This window comes from Pagrus major, chromosome 2 (genome assembly GCF_040436345.1).
Source record: "Pagrus major chromosome 2, Pma_NU_1.0".
Lineage (NCBI taxonomy): Eukaryota > Metazoa > Chordata > Actinopteri > Spariformes > Sparidae > Pagrus > Pagrus major.
Genome location: NC_133216.1, coordinates 30,417,714 through 30,442,891, shown reverse-complemented (window position 1 = coordinate 30,442,891; position 25,178 = coordinate 30,417,714). Strand labels below are relative to the sequence as shown.

At 39.1% G+C, this 25,178-nt stretch overlaps 3 protein-coding genes across 3 annotated transcripts; 1 reads left to right on the top strand and 2 right to left on the bottom strand.

The window, feature by feature from the left end:
• Window positions 1-295: 295 nt before the first annotated feature.
• LOC141013448 (succinate dehydrogenase [ubiquinone] cytochrome b small subunit B, mitochondrial-like) lies at window positions 296-9,988 on the bottom strand. The gene is made up of 4 exons (XM_073487190.1): window positions 9,904-9,988; window positions 8,609-8,719; window positions 4,318-4,468; window positions 296-2,017 (listed from the first exon to the last, which is right to left on the bottom strand). Exons 1-4 carry the CDS (start codon window positions 9,950-9,952, stop codon window positions 1,852-1,854), a joined length of 477 nt encoding a protein of 158 aa, XP_073343291.1. The 5' UTR covers window positions 9,953-9,988; the 3' UTR covers window positions 296-1,851.
• A 1,299-nt stretch (window positions 9,989-11,287) lies between these two features.
• Window positions 11,288-13,222, top strand: timm8b (translocase of inner mitochondrial membrane 8 homolog B (yeast)). Its single transcript, XM_073487722.1, has 2 exons — window positions 11,288-11,484; window positions 12,929-13,222. Exons 1-2 carry the CDS (start codon window positions 11,383-11,385, stop codon window positions 13,094-13,096), a joined length of 270 nt encoding a protein of 89 aa, XP_073343823.1. The 5' UTR covers window positions 11,288-11,382; the 3' UTR covers window positions 13,097-13,222.
• A 2,776-nt stretch (window positions 13,223-15,998) lies between these two features.
• On the bottom strand, window positions 15,999-23,880 carry il4i1 (interleukin 4 induced 1). Its single transcript, XM_073490049.1, has 9 exons — window positions 23,804-23,880; window positions 22,807-22,897; window positions 21,999-22,101; window positions 21,429-21,643; window positions 21,194-21,306; window positions 19,324-19,525; window positions 19,148-19,216; window positions 18,908-19,044; window positions 15,999-17,156 (listed from the first exon to the last, which is right to left on the bottom strand). The coding sequence occupies exons 3-9, from the start codon at window positions 22,027-22,029 to the stop codon at window positions 16,388-16,390; spliced, it is 1,536 nt and encodes a 511-aa protein (XP_073346150.1). The 5' UTR covers window positions 22,030-22,101; window positions 22,807-22,897; window positions 23,804-23,880; the 3' UTR covers window positions 15,999-16,387.
• Between the last annotated feature and the right edge of the window lie 1,298 nt (window positions 23,881-25,178).

Genomic DNA, 25,178 nt, shown 5'->3' with positions numbered 1-25,178 from the left:
TGATAATAAAAAATAAGACATTATGTAATTCTTATCAACAAGCTATGTTAAATATCTATGTGAAATAATTGAGAAAATTGTTCAAACTCAATGTGGCATTCATTTGTATTCAGTTTTATGGGACAGTTTTTATTTTATTAGTCATTTTTGTTCCAAAATTTTCAAGTCTGTTTTTATTTCTTGCTAGTTTGTAGATGTGTTTTTATACTTTTCTAGTATCACTGAATTGTATACCTTTTGTACTCTTCTGTCATTGTACTCATCGTTTTTATTGTTTGGTAATAAAATATGAAAACAAATGTAAAGCCAACTTTATTTTGCAGAGGCAGGAAAAGCACAATTGTTTTGCCACATTGTATTTTGTGCGTATAATGAATTCAAATGACATTAGCGGGACAGAGAATACAAATTGAAAATTGCTGTAAGAAGCAAACAGACCAACCAAGTTTGTAAGCTCTCATCGACAGACTGAACGCAGAACTCAATGAACTCGACCTGTGATGCTCATTCCAGCAGTACACAAAAAAATTGCTGGTATTAAAATAACTGCATGCAAGGAGCTGCGTGTGTGATTGCCAATTAAATACTATGAATAAATGTTCCAAAATCACATGATAACATCAACAGCTTTTGATTAGCCAGCCATATTGAATGTTGAATATCATACAGGCTCGCAATGATTTCAGAACAGTGCCTGAAAGTTTTTGCCTCGTTTGCCAAGAGGTTGAAAAACTTAGAAGAACTGCCAAGAATCTAGAATTGGTCAAAATAAATAAGTGGAAGGAGTTTGTAATTCATGCATGAAGTACATGACTCAATATGTAACAGAGAGATTCTTACGAACGTCACTGTTACTGTCTTGAGAGATATTTTATTGGCAGAGGACGGCATTGTGCAGCTGTTACTTTCAGACTCTGCGTATACACTGTTAGTTGACAGGAGTTTGTACACTGCTAGACTTCATAGTAGGCTGAGTATTGCTGGATGGCTTTAAATTATGATACCCTTCATATCTAGCCTCCCTTACCATAAATGAACCTTCAGTAGAGCAGCAGAGCAGATCTCCTCACTGCACAAACAACAGTACTGCACACTTGACTTCAAAATACAACCTCTGACTTTAAGTTGCTTACAACATAGCCAGTCAAGACACGGGAGTACACTGAGGCTGCGTGAAAAGATGAGGCTGTGATAACAAAAGACACATTAAGTGGACATGTTGAATCATTTGTAAACTGGGGGTGGAGTGGAGGGTGGTGTCAACTCTTCTATGAACACTGCTCTAATCTGTAGTGCTGCTCTGTTAATCCTGATGGGTTCAAGAGCAAAAGGTAGTATGTAGACATATTGTGATGGAAACGAGACATTTAAGAAATCTTCCACAAAAAGGACCTGAACATGAAAAAATAAATTAGATGTCAAACAGCATTGTCCTGTAAGACTTGCTAGAAGTCATGGCTGTCTTGTTGAAAACATGCATGTGCCCAGTAAATAGAACAAGTACATGTCTCGACACTGGATCTCTTATTTGTGAATCTGGAATTGACATTTTCAAAAACTGGACATCCTGTTGCTTGGGATCAAAACTATAGGGAAACGTAGCTTTAAGTCCACAGTGAACACTAGAAGACGCTAATTTCCCACATATTTCAACAGAAAATGGATCCCAGTCGCAAACCATTGTATTGATCGACGTTACAATTACACAATTGTGAATCACCGTAATATTGTCAAAATGATATATTTATAAGAATTTACATAGAACACCTTGAATTTTTACAATCAGCCAGGACAAGATTGCTCCCGTCCCAGTGTCTAGGTCCTCCTAAGTTTTCCAGTCCACACTTATATTTATTTGCTCCAGAGCAGGGCAATAGCTTTGCAGATGCCCACGTCGTTGTAGTTGAAGTAGCAAAGGCCAGCGAAGGTGACCGTGGACAGGAGGAAGAGACCTGCATTGGCCATCTTGACCTTTGCATCACCGTGAACGTAGTCTGTTAACACCTGCCCGATACCCCTACAAGACAAAATACATGCAAACACAGAAAAAGTGAGCAGTCACTGAAGAGACGAACAGATCTTGTTTTCAGAAAAGGCCTCAGTGTGCTTCATATGAACAAGGTAACACAATGTCATCAAGAAAAGTGTGTATGACCATCCACACAAACTTTTAACAACGCAACCAATCTGTGCTAAAGTGGGTGTGATTGTAGAGCCAAGATATGTTTGGGTCAAGTGCTGTAAAGCGCTTTGAACGGTCAGTAGACTTGAAAAGAGCTGTAGAAATGCAGGTCCATATTTGCTGAACTCTATTTCAGAAGTGGCAAAGACCGCTTAAGCTGCTTAAGTGGAGAAGCCACTGATCCAGATCCCAATTCACTCGAGCATCCCTGCTACGTGCTGGGGTTGTATGCCTGGCTGATCGTCTTCATTTCTCGCCCCTCTGAACCTACTTTTACCAGCGACACTGCCTTCAGAGATTACAGCAATCATTTTGGTGAGTGTAATAGTTTTTTACCCAATAAAAGCTACAACCAACAACTTAAACTGGCAATAGACAAGTTTTTTGCTTACAGCCTGGCACCACTTCTATCTGCTTTGTGTCTCCATTATAGACTAAATGAATGAATAAAACCATTTTGCCACCTAAATTCAAAAGGCTTAATGACTTCTTGAAGCCATGTTTAACAAGTTGGCATTCAGTTCCAACATTCCTTAGAGCTTATAAAATCCTATTAGGCACCGACGATGCTTATGCTTCAACTTATGTCACCACTGACACTAAATGACATTATTCATCAAACTGGTTTTTGTCGAAGAGGGCATGGCTTGACCCTTCAAGATATGCACCCGCCTTAAAGCTGTCAGCCACAGACTTATCACTACTCATGACTGGGATTTATGGCCTACACCTGCCATGCTGTTTAGTCTGTGCTCTAACTGATGGAAGAACACATCACTGTGACACTAAGCTAAAGCCACCTTCTCAAGTCTGCAAACAGAGCCGGAACTAACCAGGGCTGGATTAATAGGTGCTGACAGGTAAGGCAACGTGGCTGAATTCCCCCCACCAAACCCCCGTGGTACAAACTTTGCCTTTTGTCCTGTAAGGGTCCGTGAAAAAGCTACATCTTTGTACTAGCTGGAGACATTTGGGAAATAACAGGGTTCCCGCTCTTTTCATTTTCCAGGACTTTTCCAGGACATTTTCAGTGACGATCTAACTGGTACGACAGACAGGGAGTGCGGCCATATACTATTATCTTCCTTAATTAATCAATTTACAACCCCAATGCCTTTTTCTCTTGGGAATTACAGTGTATTATCCATGGCTGCCTGAACACCAATAACCAAGGGTTACTTAAAAGGGAGTTTAAATAATGTTTCAGGACATTCTGCTTTTTCTCTCATTGTGTTCTCCCATGTGTTTTCCATGACTGGAAAACTGGTCAACTGTTTTCCAGGTTCTCCAGGACACGTGGGAACCCTGAATAAGTTTACAGTGGGTTCAGAGCGTTTTGACTCATACTCCCCAAAAGCCTGTGATCTATTAAATCACAATCTGCTAGTGTGTGACCACAGAGGTGAGGATTGACAAGTCTGACAAGTCACTGACAAGTCAAATTACTGCCCCAATTTGCACTGGTGACTACAACTACCTGTGGAGCTTGTCATGAAGTTATTTACCCATCACGTTTGCATTTATGAGGGTTTACTCATGGGGGAAGAACTGAACTGATAACATTGCCAGAGATCCTTTATTGATTTGTTTGTGAAGAAGGTTTACTCTGGACAGATTTGAGAAAACAAATTTGTAATAAACTGAATTTTTATATTTTGTTGTTTATTGTTGAATCTCTGATGGATGCTATTTTTTGTTGAACTCAGGAATCTTTATTTTTGGTATGTATTATTTGAACTTGTCTAACCCTAGACTGCAAAAAGCCACCAGGATAGAGTGAAGCTGTTGTAAGTTTCCCATTTTCTTTTTAAAGAAGAAATGAAAATGTAAATAACAGTAATGACCGGGCACAAAACCATACACATACAGATGCAATAGTCAAACAAAGACATAACCAATCAGTGTGATAAAAGTGTTAAAATCAAAAATCAAAGTGTGACCTTAATCAAAACTAATCATGGATTTGGAGAATTGTGACACCTAATCAATTAGGACTCTTTAATGAATTTTTGATCCATGGAGGTTTTATGTGTAAAACTTTCCTCAAGTAGAGGAAAGCCATTTAAAAATGTGTACATATATACAAAACTTTAACTAATGCAACCAGGGTTCAGGTTAGTGTTTGCCAGTCGTACCAGTGTCCATGCAGGGTCAAGGCAGCAGCCAGGGAATAGTCAATGGCAGGACTGGGGTTAAAATAGGCTACAGGTCCCATGGCCAGCAGCAAGATGCTCAGCACTCGCTCTGCTGTCCAGTGCAGGGAGGCAGCTTTGGAGCCAGAGCCAGCTATGGAGGAAGAGAAACAGCAGATTATCAGCAGACTTAATAATCACCACCGTTAAAGCAAACACTGTCAGATCCCAAAAACTCTCCAAATAAAGTCCTAAAGTAGGGAATCTGACTAATTATTTTCATTTCAACACGTCCTGATTGATCAGCAACTGAAAAGACAATGGATAGTGAAAATCCAGGAAACATTTGGTCACATTTTAAAGGTAAAACAGCATGTTTGATAACCTGTTAGCTTTGGTTGGACAACAGCTAACGTTAGCATTCAGCCACTTAACATTACTGTTTGATAGTGGTACATGATACGATAGGAAAGGTGTAAATTTATTCTAAAATATCAACACACATCTAGGACACATGTACTTAAACCTGGATGTGAAACACACTGGATTTAATCAAACTAGGAAGTGACTGAATGCTAACGTTAGCTAGTGGGTTATCAAATATGTTGATCTACCTTAAAATATGGCCAGATTATCACCATCCATCACCGTTTCAGTTGCTGATCAATCGGGAAGCAGTGAAATGATCATTTGTCAGATTCTCTACATTTGGACTTCTTCCCACCCCGAGCGTGACCTCAGAGGAAAATGGCCGCTGTGTGAAAGTGGTCTGTGGGCCTCTGAGCACAGACATGTTCATACATAGGAGCGAGACCCCAGACTATAATGGCATCACAAGGCTGTGTCACTGTTATACAGAAGTGATGAAGGGTGCAAAGAGGTCTTATGTTCTTGACTGAAGCCTCATATTTAACAGGTAAGTGAGTGGTATCAATCTTATCTAATCAACAAAGAAGCGAATAAACATAGTCTACTTCCAAAATTGTTGAACTATTCCTTTAATATGTGACTGGTAGAAGTTAAGACAAAGGCAATACTTGTAACTTTATACACATCTTTTACCTGGAGAATGAAGTCTAACGGTGACCCAATACTGCACATGCAGGTGTAAATATAAATTCTAGGTGGTTAGACCATCATCAAAACCATTTAGCCCACATAACCCTGATGATGCCATCAGGGTGCTGACATGATAACCGAGTTTTGGTGCCAATAAATCAGACCTTTTTTAGATATTGTTTGCTAGTAAATATATACAGTCCTGGTCTGAAGTTTACATACTGTTGTTAAGAACATGTATATCATGGCCGTCTTTACTTCCAATGATTTCTCCAGCTCTCATTTTTCTGTGATGTAATGAGTGTAACACAAACTACTTTGTCACAAAAACATTCATGAAGTTTGGTTCAGTAATTAATTTATTATAGGTCTTCTGACAATGTGACCAAATCTGCTGGATCATAAATACCCACACCCACTGGACTCAGCCACAAACACTACAATGGGAAAGTCTAAGGAGCTCAGCATTGATCTGAAAGAGCACATTATTGATTTGAACAAGTCAGGAGAGTCACTTGGATCCATTTCAAAGCAGTTACAGGTCCCAGGTCAACTGTACAAACAGCTGTTTGTAAGTATAAAGTGGATGGCACAGTTGTGTCACTGCCACATCAGGAAGAAAACACCAACTATCACCTGCTGCTGACAGAAAACTGGTCAGGATGGTCAAGAGTCAACCAAAAACCACCAACAAGCAAGTCTGCAATGAATTAGAAGCTGCTGGCAGACAGGTGTCAGTGTCCACAGTCAAGTGTGTTTTATACCAACATGAGCTGAGAGGCTGCTGTGGAAGAAAGAAGCCCAAAGACATAGATCCAAATATCTGATCAAATATCAACCAATTTGAGAATGTAACCATTGACACACTGATAGTCAGTGCTGCAAACATATTGAGCTTTGGTAATGTTGGTTTGGTGTTATCAATTCATTAAGTTTATTGATGCTAGTGCCAACTTAACACCAAACGTTTTTTATTTAACAATAAAAAGATTATACTTCAGTATCTTGGAGATTTGATGAGTTTTTTCTTTTTACAAAACAAGACTGAAGACTTGGTGAACAAGAATAAGAATTTGCCGAAGCTGAGCCAGCCTTTGGTTTCTGACAGATACATCTAGCTTTCCAGAGAAAGCCTCCACCCTTCTGTCACACTGTTCGTGACTCACTAACCTGAATAGTGGGTCACAGCGGATGAAACCTGCTGCCATGAAGCCGACCTTACATGAACCTGGTGTCAAAATACTACCACCACTGTTATTAGGGCTGCTAAATCTGAACCACAAAACGCCAGTCATACATCATCAAGGCCACCTGCTTTCGTGTTAACCTAGACAAACTGTGCTTCCCGTTATCTGACATGCAACTCTGTAGAAAAACCAACTACACCGACTTTATCACCATAACAACAGAAAAGGTACCAAAATGACCCTGTTAACACACAAATCAGACATTATCTGCAGCTAGAGTACAGTACACCAGACTTTACCGTTTTAACAGGTCACTATCACGTCTTATATTATGCATAGTTGGACTGAATATTGCTTGGTTTAATGAGATCTCATTTACAAATACTTTCGCAGTGATAATGGAGTTCAGTTAAGTCAAAGGTGGAGAAAGTGTAGCTAATAATGTTAACGTGACGAAACTGTCAGAAATGTTAATAATTCAGCTTAGTGGTCCTTCCTGAGGCTGTGGTATGTCACACCACCAATTTGCAAGACATATTAAGGTTTTTCTGTTCTCTATACATCCCGTATAGGGATCAAAGACAAGATGTGTTCATTTTATTTTGCAGGGTATTAACTTTTTGGTAAAAATTTAAACACACACAAAAATACTCAAATTAATTTATTGTTTGCTCTTATACATTAATATATTAAAAGTGAAAGGCAGAGTTGTCTCATGAGAAACAATATTTTAAAAATGTACAAAAATATTTAAAGAAAACTTAAATGAATGCTGCTGAAAGTGTTTTCATAAACATATATTTTTATTTAAATTGTTATAAAAACATTACAATATGTGATATAGGAGTGTATCTAATATCACATTTTTGAAAATTCTTACTTGTAAATGAAAAGTAAAATTAACTTTAGAGGTCATGGTCATCACTTGACATAAGTGGACAGTTAACTGCCTATTTTCAAATAAAAAGGTTTGTCATTCAGTGCAACAAAAATGTGATGTTATGCCCCAATACCCTTTCTCATGCTAAATGACAAAAGCTACCATATAATGGGTTTTTGATGATTAGATCACTGTTTGGATCAATAAAGCTTTTTCCCTTTTGTAAGAAAGACAACATTAATATTTAATTAATTCAAGGTACATTTAGTCATTTTAAAGCACTTTTGTATTCATAGATGTTACTGCCTGAATACATACATACATACACTTAGGGATGTACAATATGGCCTTTTATCAGCCAATACCGATAAGATGACCGATAATTTGCACACCTGAGGGTAAGAAAAGATGAGATGTAGTGAGCAAGATGGATGATTTAACATTTCATGGCTCAAATAAGATTTGTTGTGCTGTAACTCGTACACCTTTTATCCCCACTTGGAACCCTTGAGGGACATGCATTACATTCTTTTATTTCTTGTTTATTCTTGTTGCATAGCACCACCTACTGTAGCAGATGTTGTGCTTGTGAAGTCCATGAATGTAATTTGGTTTGAGTATTACTACCTGTAATGATCAGCTTTAATTTCTCCAATACTGATAAATAGCCGACAATATAAATTTCCAAATATTGAGCCAATAATTTATCAGGTCGGTATATATGGTGCATCTCTAACTATACAGGAGTGTAACACTAAAAAAGGGTCATTTTTTCTGGTCTTTGTTAATTGCAAATGTCTTGCATATGTTTTAAACAGCTCATTTTGAAAATATGACTTAAATCAGTTTTATCTGACTGAATTGTTTGTTCACTTATTGTAAGAGAAGCTTATGAAAAGTTCATCTCTATAAACAGATATCTGTATATTCATGCAGAATATGTGGGCAAGGGATACGATTTTGGTATTGTGTTCTGAAAGAGTAATTTGTGTCACTGTGTCCGTTAGATTTCTCCACACTGGTCGATCATCTGAATTTGCAGCAGCATATAGTTTTAAGCACATTAAAATCTGACATAGGGAATGTAAAAGTCCAGTCCCTTGATACTTCACTGTTTTTCAGATCTATAGACCTGATCTACAGCATACTCCCATCTGTCAGCACTGACCGTACAGAGCCTGCGACGCATGGATCCTTGCTGTCAGCATGTACGGCTGCTCCTGATGTTTGTGTGGTATAACCAGCGGCCTGGCCAGCAAAGTGGTTTGGTAGAATAGAGCTGAAGAAAGAAGACAAAAATATGTTTTCGTACAGGCACAAATGACGAAATTCAAGCACAACGTTTCTGGAGTTATGTTGTTAAATACATTTTACCTTAAAAGATAAAAACTCTGCCAACACATGATTCCATTATATCAAAAACGTACAAAAATTAGTCGATTTTCCCCCTCTTTTTGCTTTCTTCACTCCTCTGTGACAGTAAACTGAGTATGTTTGGGTCGTGGACACAACAAGACAACAGAGGACGTCATCTTGGTCTTTGGTAAAGACTGATCGACACTGACATTTTATAGACCAAACAACTCATCTCTTTAACAAGGAAAATAATCAGCCCTATGTAAACAACAATTATCTTGAAAACTTCTCACTCCAGCAATACAAGGAACTCTATCAGCATTCAATCAGATTAGGTGACACGGGGTCAAAACTATCTTATTGTTCTTGTGCAACTACGGCAGCCTCGGTAGGACAATATGTATCTCATACTTTCATTTGGACTGGATGGCATCTTGTTTGCTTTTATAAAACCGTATGCTTGGACTTCAATCAACAGTGGTGACAAAATAACGTGTTCAACGAATCTTGTTTCCACACATCCGATCTGAGGGTTGGTCACCGTCGACCCAAACAGTCAAATGAGGGCGGTGGCGTGCAGTCTTAGCCTGACCTAACATGAACTTTAAGAGCTACTATGCTCTTTGGCTTGTGTTATATACGCCGAATTACAAACTGGGTCTTTACGTCTCAGAAAATGTCATTACTAAAGTTTTTACTGTAGGCGATTCATTCTATATGTATGTTAACCTACAATTCACAAAGTTCTGAATAGTGTTTGGCGTACAGTTCTGCTTCTATCGTGCGGCAATAACGTCATGGTCGGACAGTCTGATGTCATCGGTGAAAAAAAAAATCAGTTCCCCGTCAGTGCGCCTCACTGTTAAAGCGTGTGAGAGGATGGAGCCCACAAGCTAACTAACGCCAAATACACACATACACGGAAGATTTGCTTCACTAAAGTCGTGAACTTGAAAGTAGTAGTCACTGCCCGCCGTGGTTTGTTCGTATACAGCTAATATTCGTCCTCCCCTCTGTTAGAACAACCTGGTCTCAAACCACAACACGTAAGTAAGCACACACATTGAAACACAGACAGAAACACTGAGAACAGACAGAAATACTCACGTTTGACTCCTCTGCGACACACAGCACTCAACCTGACGATAGCCGCCATGATGATCAACCAACCAAGGTCACCACAGTTACCCGGATGTAGTTGTTGAGTCGTCAGCAGCACAAAGATGTTGGATGTTTGAGAAGATCAGCAAAACACTGTCATCTCAGAATATCACGGCCTGCTACATGCAGAAGTAGCGTCAGAAACAGGATGAAGTTATGCTGTAGTCGTGGTGTTACAGATCCTGCACAACGCTGCTGTGCTTATTACGGACACTCTCTAGTTACAGGGCTCGGGGCCCCTCAAGTCAAACTAGAAAAGAAAATCTCCAGTGAAGTCACTTACTACTTCGGTGTTGGACGTACTCCAAAAAGTCTCACATGATATCATTACTAACTGCCCTGGGCACAGTGTTCAGTTTAAAGCCAGTCTACAATGACTTTATTATAGCCATCATTAATAAATGGTAAAATTATAGTTAATTGATTTCACTGTGAACAAACAATGAATACTTTATAAACCATTTGTTAAGTAATTATTTATGGTAAAGTTGCAACTGATGTTTATAACACGTTGTAAATGTAAAAGTACTGTTACTAAAGTTTAAATAACTATAAATGTACAGTTTATCAATGAAGCCACTGCATTATACTTTATTAATACTCTTGTCTGATATGAACTGAACAACGAAATTATTTTAAATCTACTTCCTTTTTCAATAAACTTAAAAAAAAACGGTATAAAAAGTATACAGCAAGTAAGCAGTATTATAACTTTGGCACACAGAACGTGGAACAAGATGATCACATTAAAAACATTTTTTATTAAAGGAGCACTCTGTAGTTTTGTTGAAGAAATGTTAATGAGCAGAGAAAGATCTTCATTTCATTTCTGTCTAAACAAACTAAATAATCAAACTCTCTTTGTTTTCATGACTGAATAAACTGAATAAACAAACTGACCTTAAAGACAACACAAATTATACTGTTTTACTTTATTTATATGTGGCGGACCCTGCCACCTTTCTAGCTTTAAACAGTGTTCTGGGACCTTATTTTCCTCTGAGAACAGCTTGGTTATTTACTTATGGAAAAAAAATATATTGATGAGTTTGTATTATTACCTTATTAATATTTGAATTTCTTGTCTGAAGTTACATAGTGCTCCTTTAAAGAGTGCAGGTGTTTCAGCAGCTGATCCTTTTGTTGATACAAGCAGCTCAAGATGAAACGCACTATTTCCGAGTCAGCTCGTGTTAAACATTAAATATCTTTGTGAGCGTCACTTCTTGCGTCACATTTAGTACGTGGATCTACAAATGGCGGAGGCAGGAGCCGCCGCTGTGTGCGGCGCGTCATGTGATGTTTACATCAGCGGTGTTTCACACGCTGCAGCGCTTACTGGTGGTGAAACCGAAGGTCACCTCACCTCCTCTAGCAGCTTGTCAGCGGGAATACAGAGTCGTCCTGTAACTGTTCAACGACACCATGGACGGTTTTGATAATCTCAGTGCGTCGGAGAAAGCCGAGGCGTCGGAGCTTCAGCGTATGATCGCTATAGAGCAACAGAAAGCGCAGTTCCAGGCCCAGGTTTGTATGCTAACCATGCTAATCTGTACCCAGTCCGTTAGCATTCATCTGTGGAGCATGAACCACATGCAGAGGAATGAACCACCCTCTGTTGGTGAGACCAAACTCCCCTGGAACAACCTACAATTCAAGGTTTCTTACTTTTTGATAAATAAAAAAGCAGCTCGGTTATGTACGAAGGTCACACCTAAAACGTTTTTCGAATTTAAGCTTTCAAATGGAAGGTGGCATGACCAGCAGCTCGTATTAGCACCATAAATTATGTATTCATGTCTCATAGTGGAGGCCTTACTGCCCGTGAAGACATTAAAGTGTGTTTACAGGTGTGGGGGGAGTACTACTGCATATGTGAAGAAAGTAGTATAAAGTCTGTTGAGGCTCCAGGAAGCTGCATCTATTCTGATAAACTGCCTCCAGTGATGTCACTCAGTGATTATGTTGCATTGTGGGTAGGGAAGCACAATATGGATTTTTTTCAACCAATACCAATAACTGATAATCACCTGCTTCTCCGGGCCAATACCAATATGATAACTGCTAGTCTCGCGTTTTGTATTTTTTTTTTAAAAAGTTCCTTTCCTGTAGTTTATTCACAGTCGAGGGTGAGGAAGGCTCAGATGTAGTGAGCAAACATGGATGTTTTCAGTCCACAAGGCGAGGTTCTTCCCAGGTGCAGCAGTTTTATGTCATGATCTCGAAAATAGTGTGTTGCACTTTTTCTTTTTCTTCTTCTTCTTCTCTGCTAATTGACAAAATGCAATTCAATTTCAGAGGAGCTGCCACCTCCTGTATTGGAGAGCGGGGATGCTGTGCTTGTTAAGTCGTTGAAAGCAATTTGACTTCGTATCATCAGGTCCATTTATGGGCTATAATTTTAGCTTGGCCGTATATATATATCATGCATCACTCATTGTGGGTAATGTAGGCACCAGGTTTTGAAAAGGAAGAATGTGTGTGGAATAAAAAGGTGATATCTCTGTTCTGCTGTTTCGATTCTGATCATTTGTTTTTCCACCGTCCATAATGAGTCCAACAGTGTTAGAGGAGTGTTATGATAGACCAGTGGACTGGGTTTCAAAGCCTGCTACCTACATTACCCACAATTGCCCACAACATCACTGGAGGTAATTAACAGATTATATGCAGCTTCATCTAATCGATATCAAAGTAGTTGGGGATTAATTCCTTTTCAATCACCGATGATTAATCAAGTAATTGTTGCCATTCATATGTGAATTCATAATGTATACTCTCCCCATGTGCTATTTATTATCAAAAGCCTGTTGATAAGAATACGGTGGTATTAGCTCATGGACCGTGGAGTAGTCCTATATAGAACCTGAGCCATCAGTATTACAGGCCAACATTTAACAGCATATCACAGAGATATTTCATCAGCATAATTTATTAATCCTACAGATTTATCTTTTCATATTTCTTCCAGGTGCACACTTTCACTGACGTCTGCTGGGACAAGTGTGTGGACAGTCCGGGATCCAAGCTGGACTACCGGACCGAGACGTGTCTGCAGAGCTGTGTTGAGCGTTTCATCGACACCACCCTGGCCATCACCAACCGCTTCACACAGATGGTGCAGAAGGGCGCTCATTAATAATGGACTATAGATGCCAAATGGACTGTGTAATGACATAAATAAAATGTATTCTTAGCACGTTGTTATAAGATAATGTGGAGAGGACAAGTTTTTTTTAATAAAACTTACTGTTTAAGCTTTCAACTGGTGGTGCTTTAAGGGAGTCTGCGTGGTTTCAGCTGCAAATGGCAGCAAGAAGTGTCTGTTTGAATTGAGAAGCCATTTAATGTGACAACGGTAAAGTGACAGCTCACCATCCTGTCTGTTATCCTTCATGCACTAAACAAAATGGAGAATGAAGCAGGAAAGAACTCGGCTAATATACAACCACTGTTTGGAGGACAGATCTGGGTTTGGTGACACTTTTGTCACTTTCTGTATCAAACTTTTAGAGTTCAGGAAGAGACAATCCCATATACATGATACATAACATATGGGCCCGATACTGATGTTAAGGAGTGAAAAATTCCGACATCAATACAGCGGCTGATTTAGACACTTTTTTTTTGTAATGATCTCTCAAACGTGGTTATCAAACAGCTGTGACAAAGATCTGTAACAGAGGCAGGATATTTTACAGCTTAACAATAAACTTTATGTCTGAAATGACGTCAGAGCACTGAAGCAGTAAATTTCACTGGGAATTATGTAATTATAAAAAACCCTGAGTGTCTTTTTCTTTATAATAATAATGATTAAAAAAAAGGAAATCCTATCGGTGCATATCAGACAACATATGCACTGATACCTACATATCTGTGATAGGCCAGTATCACTCAATAATATCGGTTTAACGGTTTATTGATCAGGCTTTAATTCATTCACAAAAGCTTAATGATGACAGCACACATCAAGGCATTCCTAAATGTCATGTAACACTTCCTCTATACTTGACAGTCAAATCTCTGCTATGCAAGTATTGACGTAACTTCATCCTGATTAAAGTAAAATGGAATAAATGTTGTACGCTAATGCAATAATGTTTAATATTATACACAAGAAACCCTTCTGGGGAATGTTGATACAAAATACTTGGGCATTATCCTATGGCCTGTATGAAAACTAACAGGGAAGGGATTTTGAAACAAATCTTTACATTAAAGCAGTTTGATCAAAGAGAGTGCACAGTATTTACTGCGCACTTTATTCTACATCTTCAAAAAAAAACAACTTGTTTCGTCGATGTGTGATATCGGGCTGGGCAAAATATCCACTCTACATTGTTATCGTGATATGAGACTATTTATGATCTTAGATTTTGGATATCATTATATGATGATAAGTCATCAGTGTCGTCTTCTCCTGTTTTAAAGGCTCATTACAGTAAAGTGATGTTATTTTCTGAACTCACCAGACTGTTCTACTTGTTCCAATACTTGTCCTTACCCACTGAGTCATTATCTCCACATTACTGATGATTATTGATCAGAAATCTCATTGTGTTAATATTGAAAATACCAATAGTCATCCCTACAATATGGGCAAAATATATAGAGAGGTATTTGTTAAAAAATATGATATTTGGTTTTGTCGCCACATCCTACCATTCATGAAGTGCTTTGAGGAGATTTCTATCATTGAGAAATCAGAAAATATCACAACATTATTTTCAGGCCGTTTCAGCCTACAAAAGTGTGACATAATGTTAGCCATTAAAAGTACCCTATTATTCTGCCAAATCAGGAGGTTTTCTGTCTGCTGCTCATCACTGACCTGCAGTGGTGTCAAAGTTAAAATGACCCAGTAAGACCCAGTGCAGTGTTAAAGATTAAAGCGGTGGTTCCCAGCCCCCTTTGACCTGTGACCTCTTGTAAAAAACAGCTGCTAGTGAGACTCATTGTCACAGGTTTCTGAGTTGTTAGCAGTTCCACTCAAGAGACACATGGTTTCATTTAAATAACTGTCTGAAGCCCCCCAAAAGGTCCAAAAATAAAATCTGATTTGTGTTTCAGTGGTCCAGCCTGTGGGTTGGACTGCACCATTGAACCCAACACCTGACTGTATATATAGTAGATAAAAGTAGCTCCGCCTAAACCAGCTACAACAGTACCATGTTACAGATGTATTCATGCATCACAATTATCAATCTAATAATATGAAATACAGAAATATATCAGTTATAGAGGCCCTTTTTTTAGCAGAAAGAAATAGGATACTTTTGATACTTAAAGTACACATATGCTGGTCTGTTCATTCATTTAAGTATGATTGTTGATGCCTTGAAACGTTTTTTTCATATATATATATATATATATATATATATATATATATATATATATATATATATATATATATATATATATATATATAAATGATTGGTACGTTTATTTGAGAAAAGGATCTGAGTACTTCCTCCACTTCCTGTCCAAACCATGGAAATATGTTCCAGGGTCTTAATAAGAGGGATTCAGACATTGGAACAACATGCTGACATGCAGCTCACACTTTAAGAAATAAAGACTGTTTTCTTGTAAAATGACGATCAAGATTAGTACTGCATTTCCAGTGTAGCTCAGAAGTTTTAATTTAATAATAATTCCTCTATAGACCTATATCAACAAATGAGACCATCAGCCAGAAGATTGGCTATTTCTGTGTAATTATTGTGGTTATTCATAATGCCTGTCATCAGGGGGAATTCCCACGTATCAGTGTCGGATAAGTCATATAAGTAAAAGTGTTTTTTATGAGGAGTCTCAGCCTGAGGAAAGAAGCTGCTCTGTAGTCGGGTGGTAAAACAAAGTTTACTTTGTCTGACATGTGACTTGCTTTATGACTTTTTACCAAGTGACTTAAGTCACGTGTCAGCCTGGAAAACCATTTTCACAAAATGGGGCAGACGTGTGTCTAATTGGTGAGGAGACTTCCGTTTGTTCATAGATGTTTACATATTTTCCTCTTTAGTAACACATCATCTTTTAAAGCACATGTTTTATTCTTAATTTTTTTCTTTCTTGTTGAATAAAACAAAAAAAGTTAGGGTGCAGAGAATCAGGATATCCACTGAAACGTTGCATACAACAAGTAATAATAAAATACTGTGAATCACTATCACAATGAAATGACATTTGTATTTATGATCATCTTTGAGGAATCTGGTCAGAATGTCAGTTTATGGGCACACATTAGTCAAGTGTGTACTGCTGATCAGTAGATATGGACGCAAATCAATAAATATGTACATTACACAAAAATATCAGAGGGGGTTAATGCTGATAGATCACAGAATACACTGGTAAACCAAAATATCAAACCCTGTAAGACTGAATATACAGGAACATGTATATATAAAAACAATTACAGACAAAACTAAACAGTAAGCAGGTTAATATGTTTAGCTGCTCTGAGTGCAGACTTCATTGCAGTTTCAATCCACCCATGTGGTGTGGCTGTGTGTTCTCCTGCAAAGTGCACCCGGCCCTCCCTCTGGAACAGTTCTCTGGCATAGTGTCCCTGCTGGTAGGGAGTGAAGAGGGCGAACGCTCCCAGACTGTGAGGATCTAAGCCCCACTTCTTCACCAGGCCCCCTGTACACAGAGGCCTGATGTACTCCCCGTGGATCTTCACCAAGTCCTCCAGGACCACGGCCATCAGCTCCTCCTCGCTCATCCCCTGGAAGAGGGTGGAGTCGTCGGAGCAGGTGTAAGAAGCCAGGAGGGCTCCTGCGGCTGTACCAGAGAAGCTGTGGCTGGGGTAGTAGATGAAGCGAGAGGGACGGTCGGTGACGCTCTTCCCTCCTTTGATGCCCTCTTTCTCCCAGAAGCGATCCCTGAAGCTGAGTATCACCTTGGTGGAGCTGGCGTAATGAACAGAGCGCAGGGCCTCCATCTTGTCCCCAGAGAGAGGGGGCTGGAAGTCAATGAAGAGGGTGGCCTTCGCCGTAGAAGTAACCAGGGCATAGTCCACTGTTAGGTTGGTCAGGGAGCCTGAATTACGCCAGTCCTGGAATGTGACCGTCACATTGCTGCCGCCTGTTTGGTTGATCAGCTTCACCTTGGAGTTGAGGAGGATGGTGGCATTTAACAGCTGGTAGAAAGCCCTCGGGAGGTGGTCAAAGCCACCTGTCACTTCAAAGTACCTGGAAGAAACCCCCATTATAAACCTCTCATCATAGTACAACATTAAAGCTGCACCAAGCAGTATTTTTATATCAACAATTGATTAAATGACTGTGTTTAATGTGGTGCAAACCCGCAGAGATCCCCTGACTGCAGTTCCACTCAGCTCTCCTGTGAGTTGTAGCGTCTTTCAGCTCATTGTTTTGGTTTTAATCCAGCCATATCAGGCAGCTGTTTCCAGTAACACAGTCTTACTTACAATTGTGTGCTAACTGTGTCACTAAACAGCAGACAAAGTTAGTGACTAGCCTGTGAACACAGTGGAGAGTGAAACTGTTCGCTAACACTCGCTAAGAAGAGATCGGCCACTTCAGGTCACTCCGCAGAGAGGAATAGGTGAATCTCTTTGACAGACACGTCATCAGGTTAGTTAATAATGTACATTAGAGGTGGGCGATACCACAAAATTCAGTTTTGATCCGATACCAAGTAACACAAGACCAATATCACCGATAAATACTTTTTATTACTATAAAACAGGGCAGTTTTTTACGTTTATTATTTTTTTTAAATGTTGGGCTCTCAGGGAATCACCTGGGTAAAATGCCAAAATAATGAGGTCTATAGCCTATGATAGACTACATGTAGCCTTAACATAGGAATCCTTTATCTTCCACAGTTACACAAAAAGGTTATTATATTCAGGCATTTTCATGTTTCAGGTTTGAGGTATATTATTTTTTTCCGTTTCATTAACATAATTTATGTAGTTAACACGTTGCAATGGGCTGAATGTTATTTAGATGTCTGAATATAGTGTGCTATATTTAATCAGTTTGACTAAGATATTTATTCCACTGTATATGCTGGATATTCCTGCCTCTGACAGACTCTGCCTGTCAGACCTGTCTGTAGGGTCTGGGTGCTGATGAGGCATTTTCCTCCTCCTCCTCCTCCTCCTCCTCCTCCTCCTCCTCCTCCTCCTCCCAGCCTGATACACACATCACAGTAACTGTAAAATAGCTCCATATGAGTCATGCACACGACAACAGGAAAGCAGCACAGCAGTGGAGAAGCAAAGAGAAGGCTTACATGTGTTCAAGACAACGTTTTTAGACAGCTCCACTCATTGATAAAATACGAATATGGGGTACAGTGTACAGGACACAACGTTAAAACAAGTCTCCAGCTACTTCAGTTGTTTAGGAGAATGTTGCAACTCTGTTTAACTGTGAAGCTCCAGAAATTTTTTGTGTACTACAAAACTTCCCCTGACTTTCCATCAGCATGGGGGGAGGAGATAATGACTGAGTTTTCCTTTTTGGGTGAACTGTTCCTTTAATGGTAACTTAACCTACTGTATCTATCCTTCCATGTGTTGGTATCATTTTTTGCTTTTCAGATCTCCCTCTAAATTACAACAACATGTCTCTTCTTATTTTCCACTCTGCTCCTAAAATAGATTAGATAAAAACAACTGCAAAGTAAGTAAGTAAATTGTGGATTTTAACACTGTAGGTTATTTATTTTGTGGTTGTTTTCTACTTTTGTATTCTACTGGCTTGTTTTATTAAAGAACGAATGTCTTATATGACACAGAAGACTAAAAAGGTAATCCATCCTTGAGAGGACTCTTCACCGATAAAAGAGAAAAACAACTTTTCAACCAATGAGATTATTTCTGCCTCCAGAGAACCAGCACCAAGCCAAAGTTAGGTCTGCAGGCTGCGTGCTGCCAGCAGACACATAATAAAATATGAATATTTCTTACTCAGTGTTGTCATTGATGTCTGACTGTATGTACAGCATCTCAATCAGTGACGTGTAGAAGAGGCTGTTTTCATTCAGGATGTCCCCGACCATCCTCAAGGCACCACGACTCAGGTTGCCCTCCTTCACCAGATATTCCTGTCAGCAGTGAAACATAGCCAGTTATTCATACTGTGAACATTTTCAATCACATTCAAGCTATGACCTGTTGTGAGTCAGGTCGAAATAAATAAATCTTTACCTTTACTGTGTAGGAATCATATTTATCCAACATGGCGCTGCAGCCCATTGTCTTCAGGTCATCTCTCACCTGTGCACATATTACATATCTTTTACTTAGATATCCTTGTGCAGTAAATAATACTTATATATACAAAAGTAATAACTATACTATCAGTGAGTGGAATGTGTACAAACCTTCCAGAGTGTCTGACTGAACAGTTGAGCTGCTGACTTCCCCCTCTCTCTGTCATTCAGGCTGTAGTTGAGCACAGCAGGGTTGTCTTCCACAGCGTACGTTTTCTGAAGCACACCATTAACCAAGTAGTAGGTGTTGATGTCGTCTTGGATGAAGTGGTTTAAGGAAATGTGTAATTTGGAGGCGAAAGACAGCAAAATCCTGTGGAATAGATACTACATATTAATATATATAATATGTATGTAAGATATACTGTATGTTCTAGGTAACACCTAGTGTCCAAACTTTTTACCTTGGCTAAAACTGAAACTTAATCAAGAGCCATGGGCCAAAAGTAAACACCTATTGTATTGTATTGTATTGTGTTGTTTTGGTAAGATGCAAAAATTCCCACACTTGACTGACTTCCTGTGTCACTGTGCACTGTGATTAGCATTTTTTACTTCATAAAACTGTTACAGTACAGTTTTTTTTTTAAATCAATTTTTATTTATTGATCATTTTTCACTAGAAACATGGGGTGGATGAAACCACACCTTATGACAGGCCAACTTTGTCCCACAGGCCCCATTTTGAGCAGCTCTGATTAGATCCCCTCCTCCAAGTTATGAGACTTACATAAAATAATCTCCATTGAATTATAACTGAAATGGATTTTCCACAAAAAAGTTCTATTATCTTAAAATCATTATAATGACATCGGTTCCCTTGCCTCGTTAAATATTTCAGAATCTATGAAAATGTACTTTGTACTTTAATTTCCAAAGTCTGCTGAATAGTGGACCACGATTTCCTTCGATCTATTTGCGATGTCACAAATCATATATTATGCCATTATGATATTATGAGTAGGAGAGTGTTGTTGCCCTTGTTAGCAAACTCTTCATTTCTCACACCAATGGCAGGGCACACTCTGACCTACAAAGCCACAAAGGAAACTAAAGTGGCACAACAAAGCGTGGGAATGTCTTCTTGCTGTAACCTGCAGAGCACTTCAGCTATTATCATATTAAAAAAGTGTCACTCCATAACTCAGTGTTGTTGACTTCTGGACCTGAACAATTTAAAGCAAAATTTGCCTGTTAAAATCAGATTCTCAATGAGCACAGAGAAAATGTACACTTTGAGCACTTAACATGAAAACAGCCTGGAGTCAAACCCAGCACATACAGTACGTCAGTCTGCACTGTGAGGCTCAGACATTCTACTGTAAACACATTTTTGACTGAACGGGGACTTCATTAGTAGATATGTTGCCACTTGGGGGCAGCGCAATTAGCTGTAAACTCAATACTGACATATTATCAAAGTTGATTTGAAATGTGTTCCCAAACAGTTGCCTAATTACACATGAAGTCATATTTCTGGGCACCTGCTCGAGAGCCTAAATTGATTTGAAAATAAGTTATTTACACTATTTAAAGGCAGAAATCTTCACTGTGGCTGCTCAGTTTATGTCCAACCACTCATCAAAGGTGTAAATAACGTCTTTCGAAGTCAATTTGGGATCGTTTGGCTTCCTGAGACTTGGATTACACTTGACCAGCTGTACAGAGCCATTTTATATACATTTATGTTTGTTTTTTGGGTAGTTTTTTTTACATTTAAGTCCCCAGCTACTTCAGTTGTTTAGGAGAATGCTTCAATGCTGTTTTACTGTGAAGCTCCAGAAATGTTTTTCAACTTTCCATCAGCATGGGGGTGAGGAGGTGATGACTGTATTTTCATTTTTGGGTGAACTGTTCCTTTAAGTATCGTACTTAATTGAGTAGTGGCTTTAATTTTTTGTTGATGGAACAAAGTGTCTTAAATCATCAGTCCATTAATGTCAGTGTCATGTTACAGCCCAGCAGACATTCCTGTACTCACTTATGAAAGCTGGGGATCCTCATGGCACCCAATTCAGCGTACCAGCCTTCTTTTCTGTTCCTGAAGGTCTCCACACGGCCTCCAATACGCTCACTGGCTTCTATTATGGTCACCTTGTTGTGCATGAGGATACACAATCGCCATGTCAAACAAACTTTGAGGCAAGTATCCACTCAGAAAACAGATGTTGACAATAATAATTCAATCACTATTTCCTCACTATAAATGACTTTACCTTATGCCCGGCATCTTCTAAAAACTTTGCAGCGGTGAGTCCAGCGATGCCCCCGCCGATAATTGCTACATGACGGGGTGTCTTAGTGGGAGGGAGACCTTTATCCACAATGTCAAGGAGCTCACTGTAGTCAGTGTCCTGGAGGCACTCATACAGAGGGTCTCCAAAGATCCCACTCACAGCGAACACCACAACCCCGACTAGAACCAGAGGAACTGACGGAGGAGGAAAATATCAGTTCAAGTGATGAATTCAAAGCATCATATTCTCAAATACTAACAGTCATACATCATCAAAACCCCCTCGGTAATCACCAAGCAAACACAAACTTCTAGTTCCCGTTGTCTAGTGTTGAGCCGACAAACATCACATCTCCAAGCAGAACTAACGGCTTATGACAAATCAGATAAAAATACCCTGGTCACACACTTGTATTACACAATCAGCTCTCCCTTTCATAATGCAGATGTATTATCATTGTATTCATGTACATGTCAAAGATGAATTCATCCAAATAGCAGCATGACTTTTGTGAACGTGTTATATGATAACGGTTTATGTAACACTTACAGAATTTGCACAGTGCCATGTGAGGGATCATCTTGAGTACGGAGCTCCACAGTCTGGACTTCCCTCTGCTGTTGATACTGACACTATGAGAGGAAAAGGAAACCTACAAAAGACAAGCAGGTTACATGTTTAGTGGAAATGCTCAGACAAATATAAGTTAAACATTCCCCTGAACTGAATGTGTTCTTTTTCTAAAAACACAGAAAAAAATACATAAAATTTGGTACGCACATGTTAAATAAATGCAGATAATGAATGTATACACATAAGTAACTCATCTAAAATTAGAAAAGAAACAGATGCAGCTCAGACAAGACTATCATTCCACTCACCTGTATCAAAGGTAAAGTCTCGTAAGTTGTTGTAAGCCTATGCATGACTGAGGACAAATGACAGAGTCCCTGATAAAGCTAAACTTTCATTGCTGTTCTCTCCATACCTAAGTCGCCTGGAAAACCTGGAAGTGTGGTATGTGTGAAATTGCACACAACGTAATTTTAATGAGACTGTGTGGCTCCTCAGGTCTTCCAGAAATATTTTCCCACACCGGCTCGAGAGTCAACCACACTGAACAAATCAGATTAGTGAGGTTATACTAGTCATCAGCATACCTCATTTCCTCCATCTTCACTCATTTCAATATCTGACCTGAAAGAGCTCATTCAGTGGTCTCCAAAAAAGCCCAAGCCAAACTTAAAGCATCACATCAAACATACTTTACAAAACACAATACAATGTAAGATTTGATTTGTTCTATTACAGAGATCCTTTCATTTGTATTCACTTAAAAAAGTTTTTAACTACTTACTTGTAAGAATGTATCGGAGGAAAGCAGCCACAACTTCCACAACCTGTTTTCTGTGTCCTACAGACATCAGCACAGGGACATCCTTTGTAGCCTGCAGTAAATGAAACCAAAAGCCAGAGGAAGGAGAAAAAGTTTCATCTTCCTGACATCATAGAGCATTGTAATGTATTGTACACAAAGCTGAGTAAATGCTCAATAAGCACTTTGGTGCAAACTTGAAGTGATAGCTGACAAAAACAAAGGAAGAGAAAAGACAGAACTCCCAACCTCAAGAAAACCTTTTCTCACAAAAAACACACACAGGAGTGGGAGATATCTGTGATTCAGATTCCCAAGAATTCCAGTGGGCTGCTGTCTTGTGGCAGAGCTCGATGTGGACCTGAACAGTCTGGTTGCTCAGAGAGAATGACACTCACCTGACCTGCCTAATGTGGCTCAGGTAAGATTCTGCATCAAAGGTTACAAAACTATCGAGCAGTATACAGATGATGCATAGCTGACTGCAGCACTGTGTGAGGTCAACGGGCAGGTTTTATTTTACATTTTTATCAACGTATGTAAAAATACTGAGTTCACTGAACTCATGAGTCTTTAGGAGTTAAGTCAGCCATGTTAATGTATAATGTGTAGGATACAGCTCCTCAAACACCCTGAGAAATCACAGAGGTCTTAACTACAGAGTCAGTTTGTGGGAACTGCTGAATGAAAAGTGTCAAAGTATGGAGAATAGTTTGGTAGTTGTGGGAGATGTGAGAGTGGAAAAGAAAAAAAGAATATAGACATAATTAACACAAAGCAGGCAGCTGTTTTCAGTAAACACCGTCTGATGCTTCCAACAGCAGACACAGCTCGTTCAGTGGTCTCCAAAAAGCCAAGTCAAACTTTAAGCATCACACCAAACATACTTTACAAAACACAGTTCAGTGTAAGATTTGATTTGTTCTATTACAGAGATCCTTTCATTTGTATTCACTTAAAAAAGTTTTTAACTACTTACTTGTAAGAATGGATTGTCTTTATTGCCAGAAGAAAGCAGCCACAACTTCCTCAACCTGTTTTCTGTGTCCTACAGACATCAGCACAGGGACATCCTTTGTAGCCTGCAGTAAATGAAACCAAAAGCCAGAAGAAGGAGAAAAAGTTTCATTTTCCTGACATCATAGAGCATTGTAATGTATTGTACACAAAGCTGAGTAAATGCTCAATAAGCACTTTGGTGCAAACTGGAAGTGATGGCTGACAAAAACAAAGGAAGAGAAAAGACAGAACTCCCAACCTCAAGAAAACCTTTTCTCAGGAAAAACACACACAGGAGCGGGAGATATCTGTGATTCAGATTCCCAAGAATTCCAGTGGTCTGCTGTCTTGTGGCAGAGCTCGATGTGGACCTGAACAGAGATGATTAGCTTAGCAAAGCACAAACAATGTCAGCAGGGGAAAACTGCTAACCTGGCTCTGTCTCAAGTCCAAAAATCTGTCAACCAGCACCCCTAAAGTTCTCTAAGTAACACATACCTCATATAAAGGAACAGTTCACTCAAACATGAAAATTCAGTCAATACCAACTCCCCCCACTTACAGCATTGTCCTAAGCAATTGAAGTAGATGGGGACTTGTTTTAAAACTTAAAAAACAACAGGAAAAAACAAAACAAAACAACAACAAAAAATGGCTCCATCCAGCTCGAATGGTGTAATCCAAATCTTGGGAAGTCCTAAGACCCTTGACGCGGGGGAGAGCACATAAACCCACTTCAGACGGGGTGCACGCTAACACTTTTAGCTGAGCAGCTACAGTGAAGATTTCAGCTTTTAAAAAGTGTGTAAAAAAGTTTTCTTTAAAAAAATCAATTTGGGATTTTTTTTTTTACGTTTTAAAACAAGTCCCCAGCCACTTCAGCTGTTTAGGAGAATGCTGCAATGCTGTTTTACTGTGAAGCTCCAGAAATGTTTTGTTGAATACTAAACTTTTACGAGACTTTCCATTGGCATTGGGGTTGAGAAGGTCATGACTGAATTTTCACTTTTGGGTGAACTATCCTTTAATCTATACACAAAAGCAGTAATGCAAGCAGTTACACCGCACTATTTCCTGTCAAACCCTTATTGTCCTTTTTACATTTCTGTTTGTAGTGAGCCTCAGAGGTGCTAACAGGCCGACTCTAGCTTAACTTTGGAGAGATCTAGCTGTTTGTGCCTGCTCCCGGTGTTTATGCTAAGATAAGACAAATTAAGCTAAATTAAGCTATGCGAATCATGTTCCGGCTCCGGCTCTGAACTTGGCACACAGATATGAGAGTGATGCTGTATCTTCTCATTCCACTCTAATAAAAGGGGAGAAGTGTTTACCCAAATTGTCCTAATAGTTTTATC

Coding starts and splice junctions, on each gene's coding strand:
- timm8b (XM_073487722.1), top strand. CDS start 11,383: ATGGACGGTTTTGATAATCTCAGTGCGTCGGAGAAAGCCGAGGCGTCG. Junction 11,485..12,928: donor AAGCGCAGTTCCAGGCCCAG/GTTTGTATGCTA, acceptor TATTTCTTCCAG/GTGCACACTTTCACTGACGT.
- il4i1 (XM_073490049.1), bottom strand. CDS start 22,029: ATGATCCCTCACATGGCACTGTGCAAATTCT. Junction 19,526..21,193: donor AGGATCCCCAGCTTTCATAA/GTGAGTACAGGA, acceptor TCTATTCCACAG/GATTTTGCTGTCTTTCGCCT. Junction 19,217..19,323: donor TCAGTCAGACACTCTGGAAG/GTTTGTACACAT, acceptor ATATGTGCACAG/GTGAGAGATGACCTGAAGAC.
- LOC141013448 (XM_073487190.1), bottom strand. CDS start 9,952: ATGGCGGCTATCGTCAGGTTGAGTGCTGTGTGTCGCAGAGGAGTCAAA. Junction 8,720..9,903: donor GTGTCGCAGAGGAGTCAAAC/GTGAGTATTTCT, acceptor TTCTTTCTTCAG/CTCTATTCTACCAAACCACT. Junction 2,018..4,317: donor TTGACCCTGCATGGACACTG/GTACGACTGGCA, acceptor TTTGTCTTGTAG/GGGTATCGGGCAGGTGTTAA.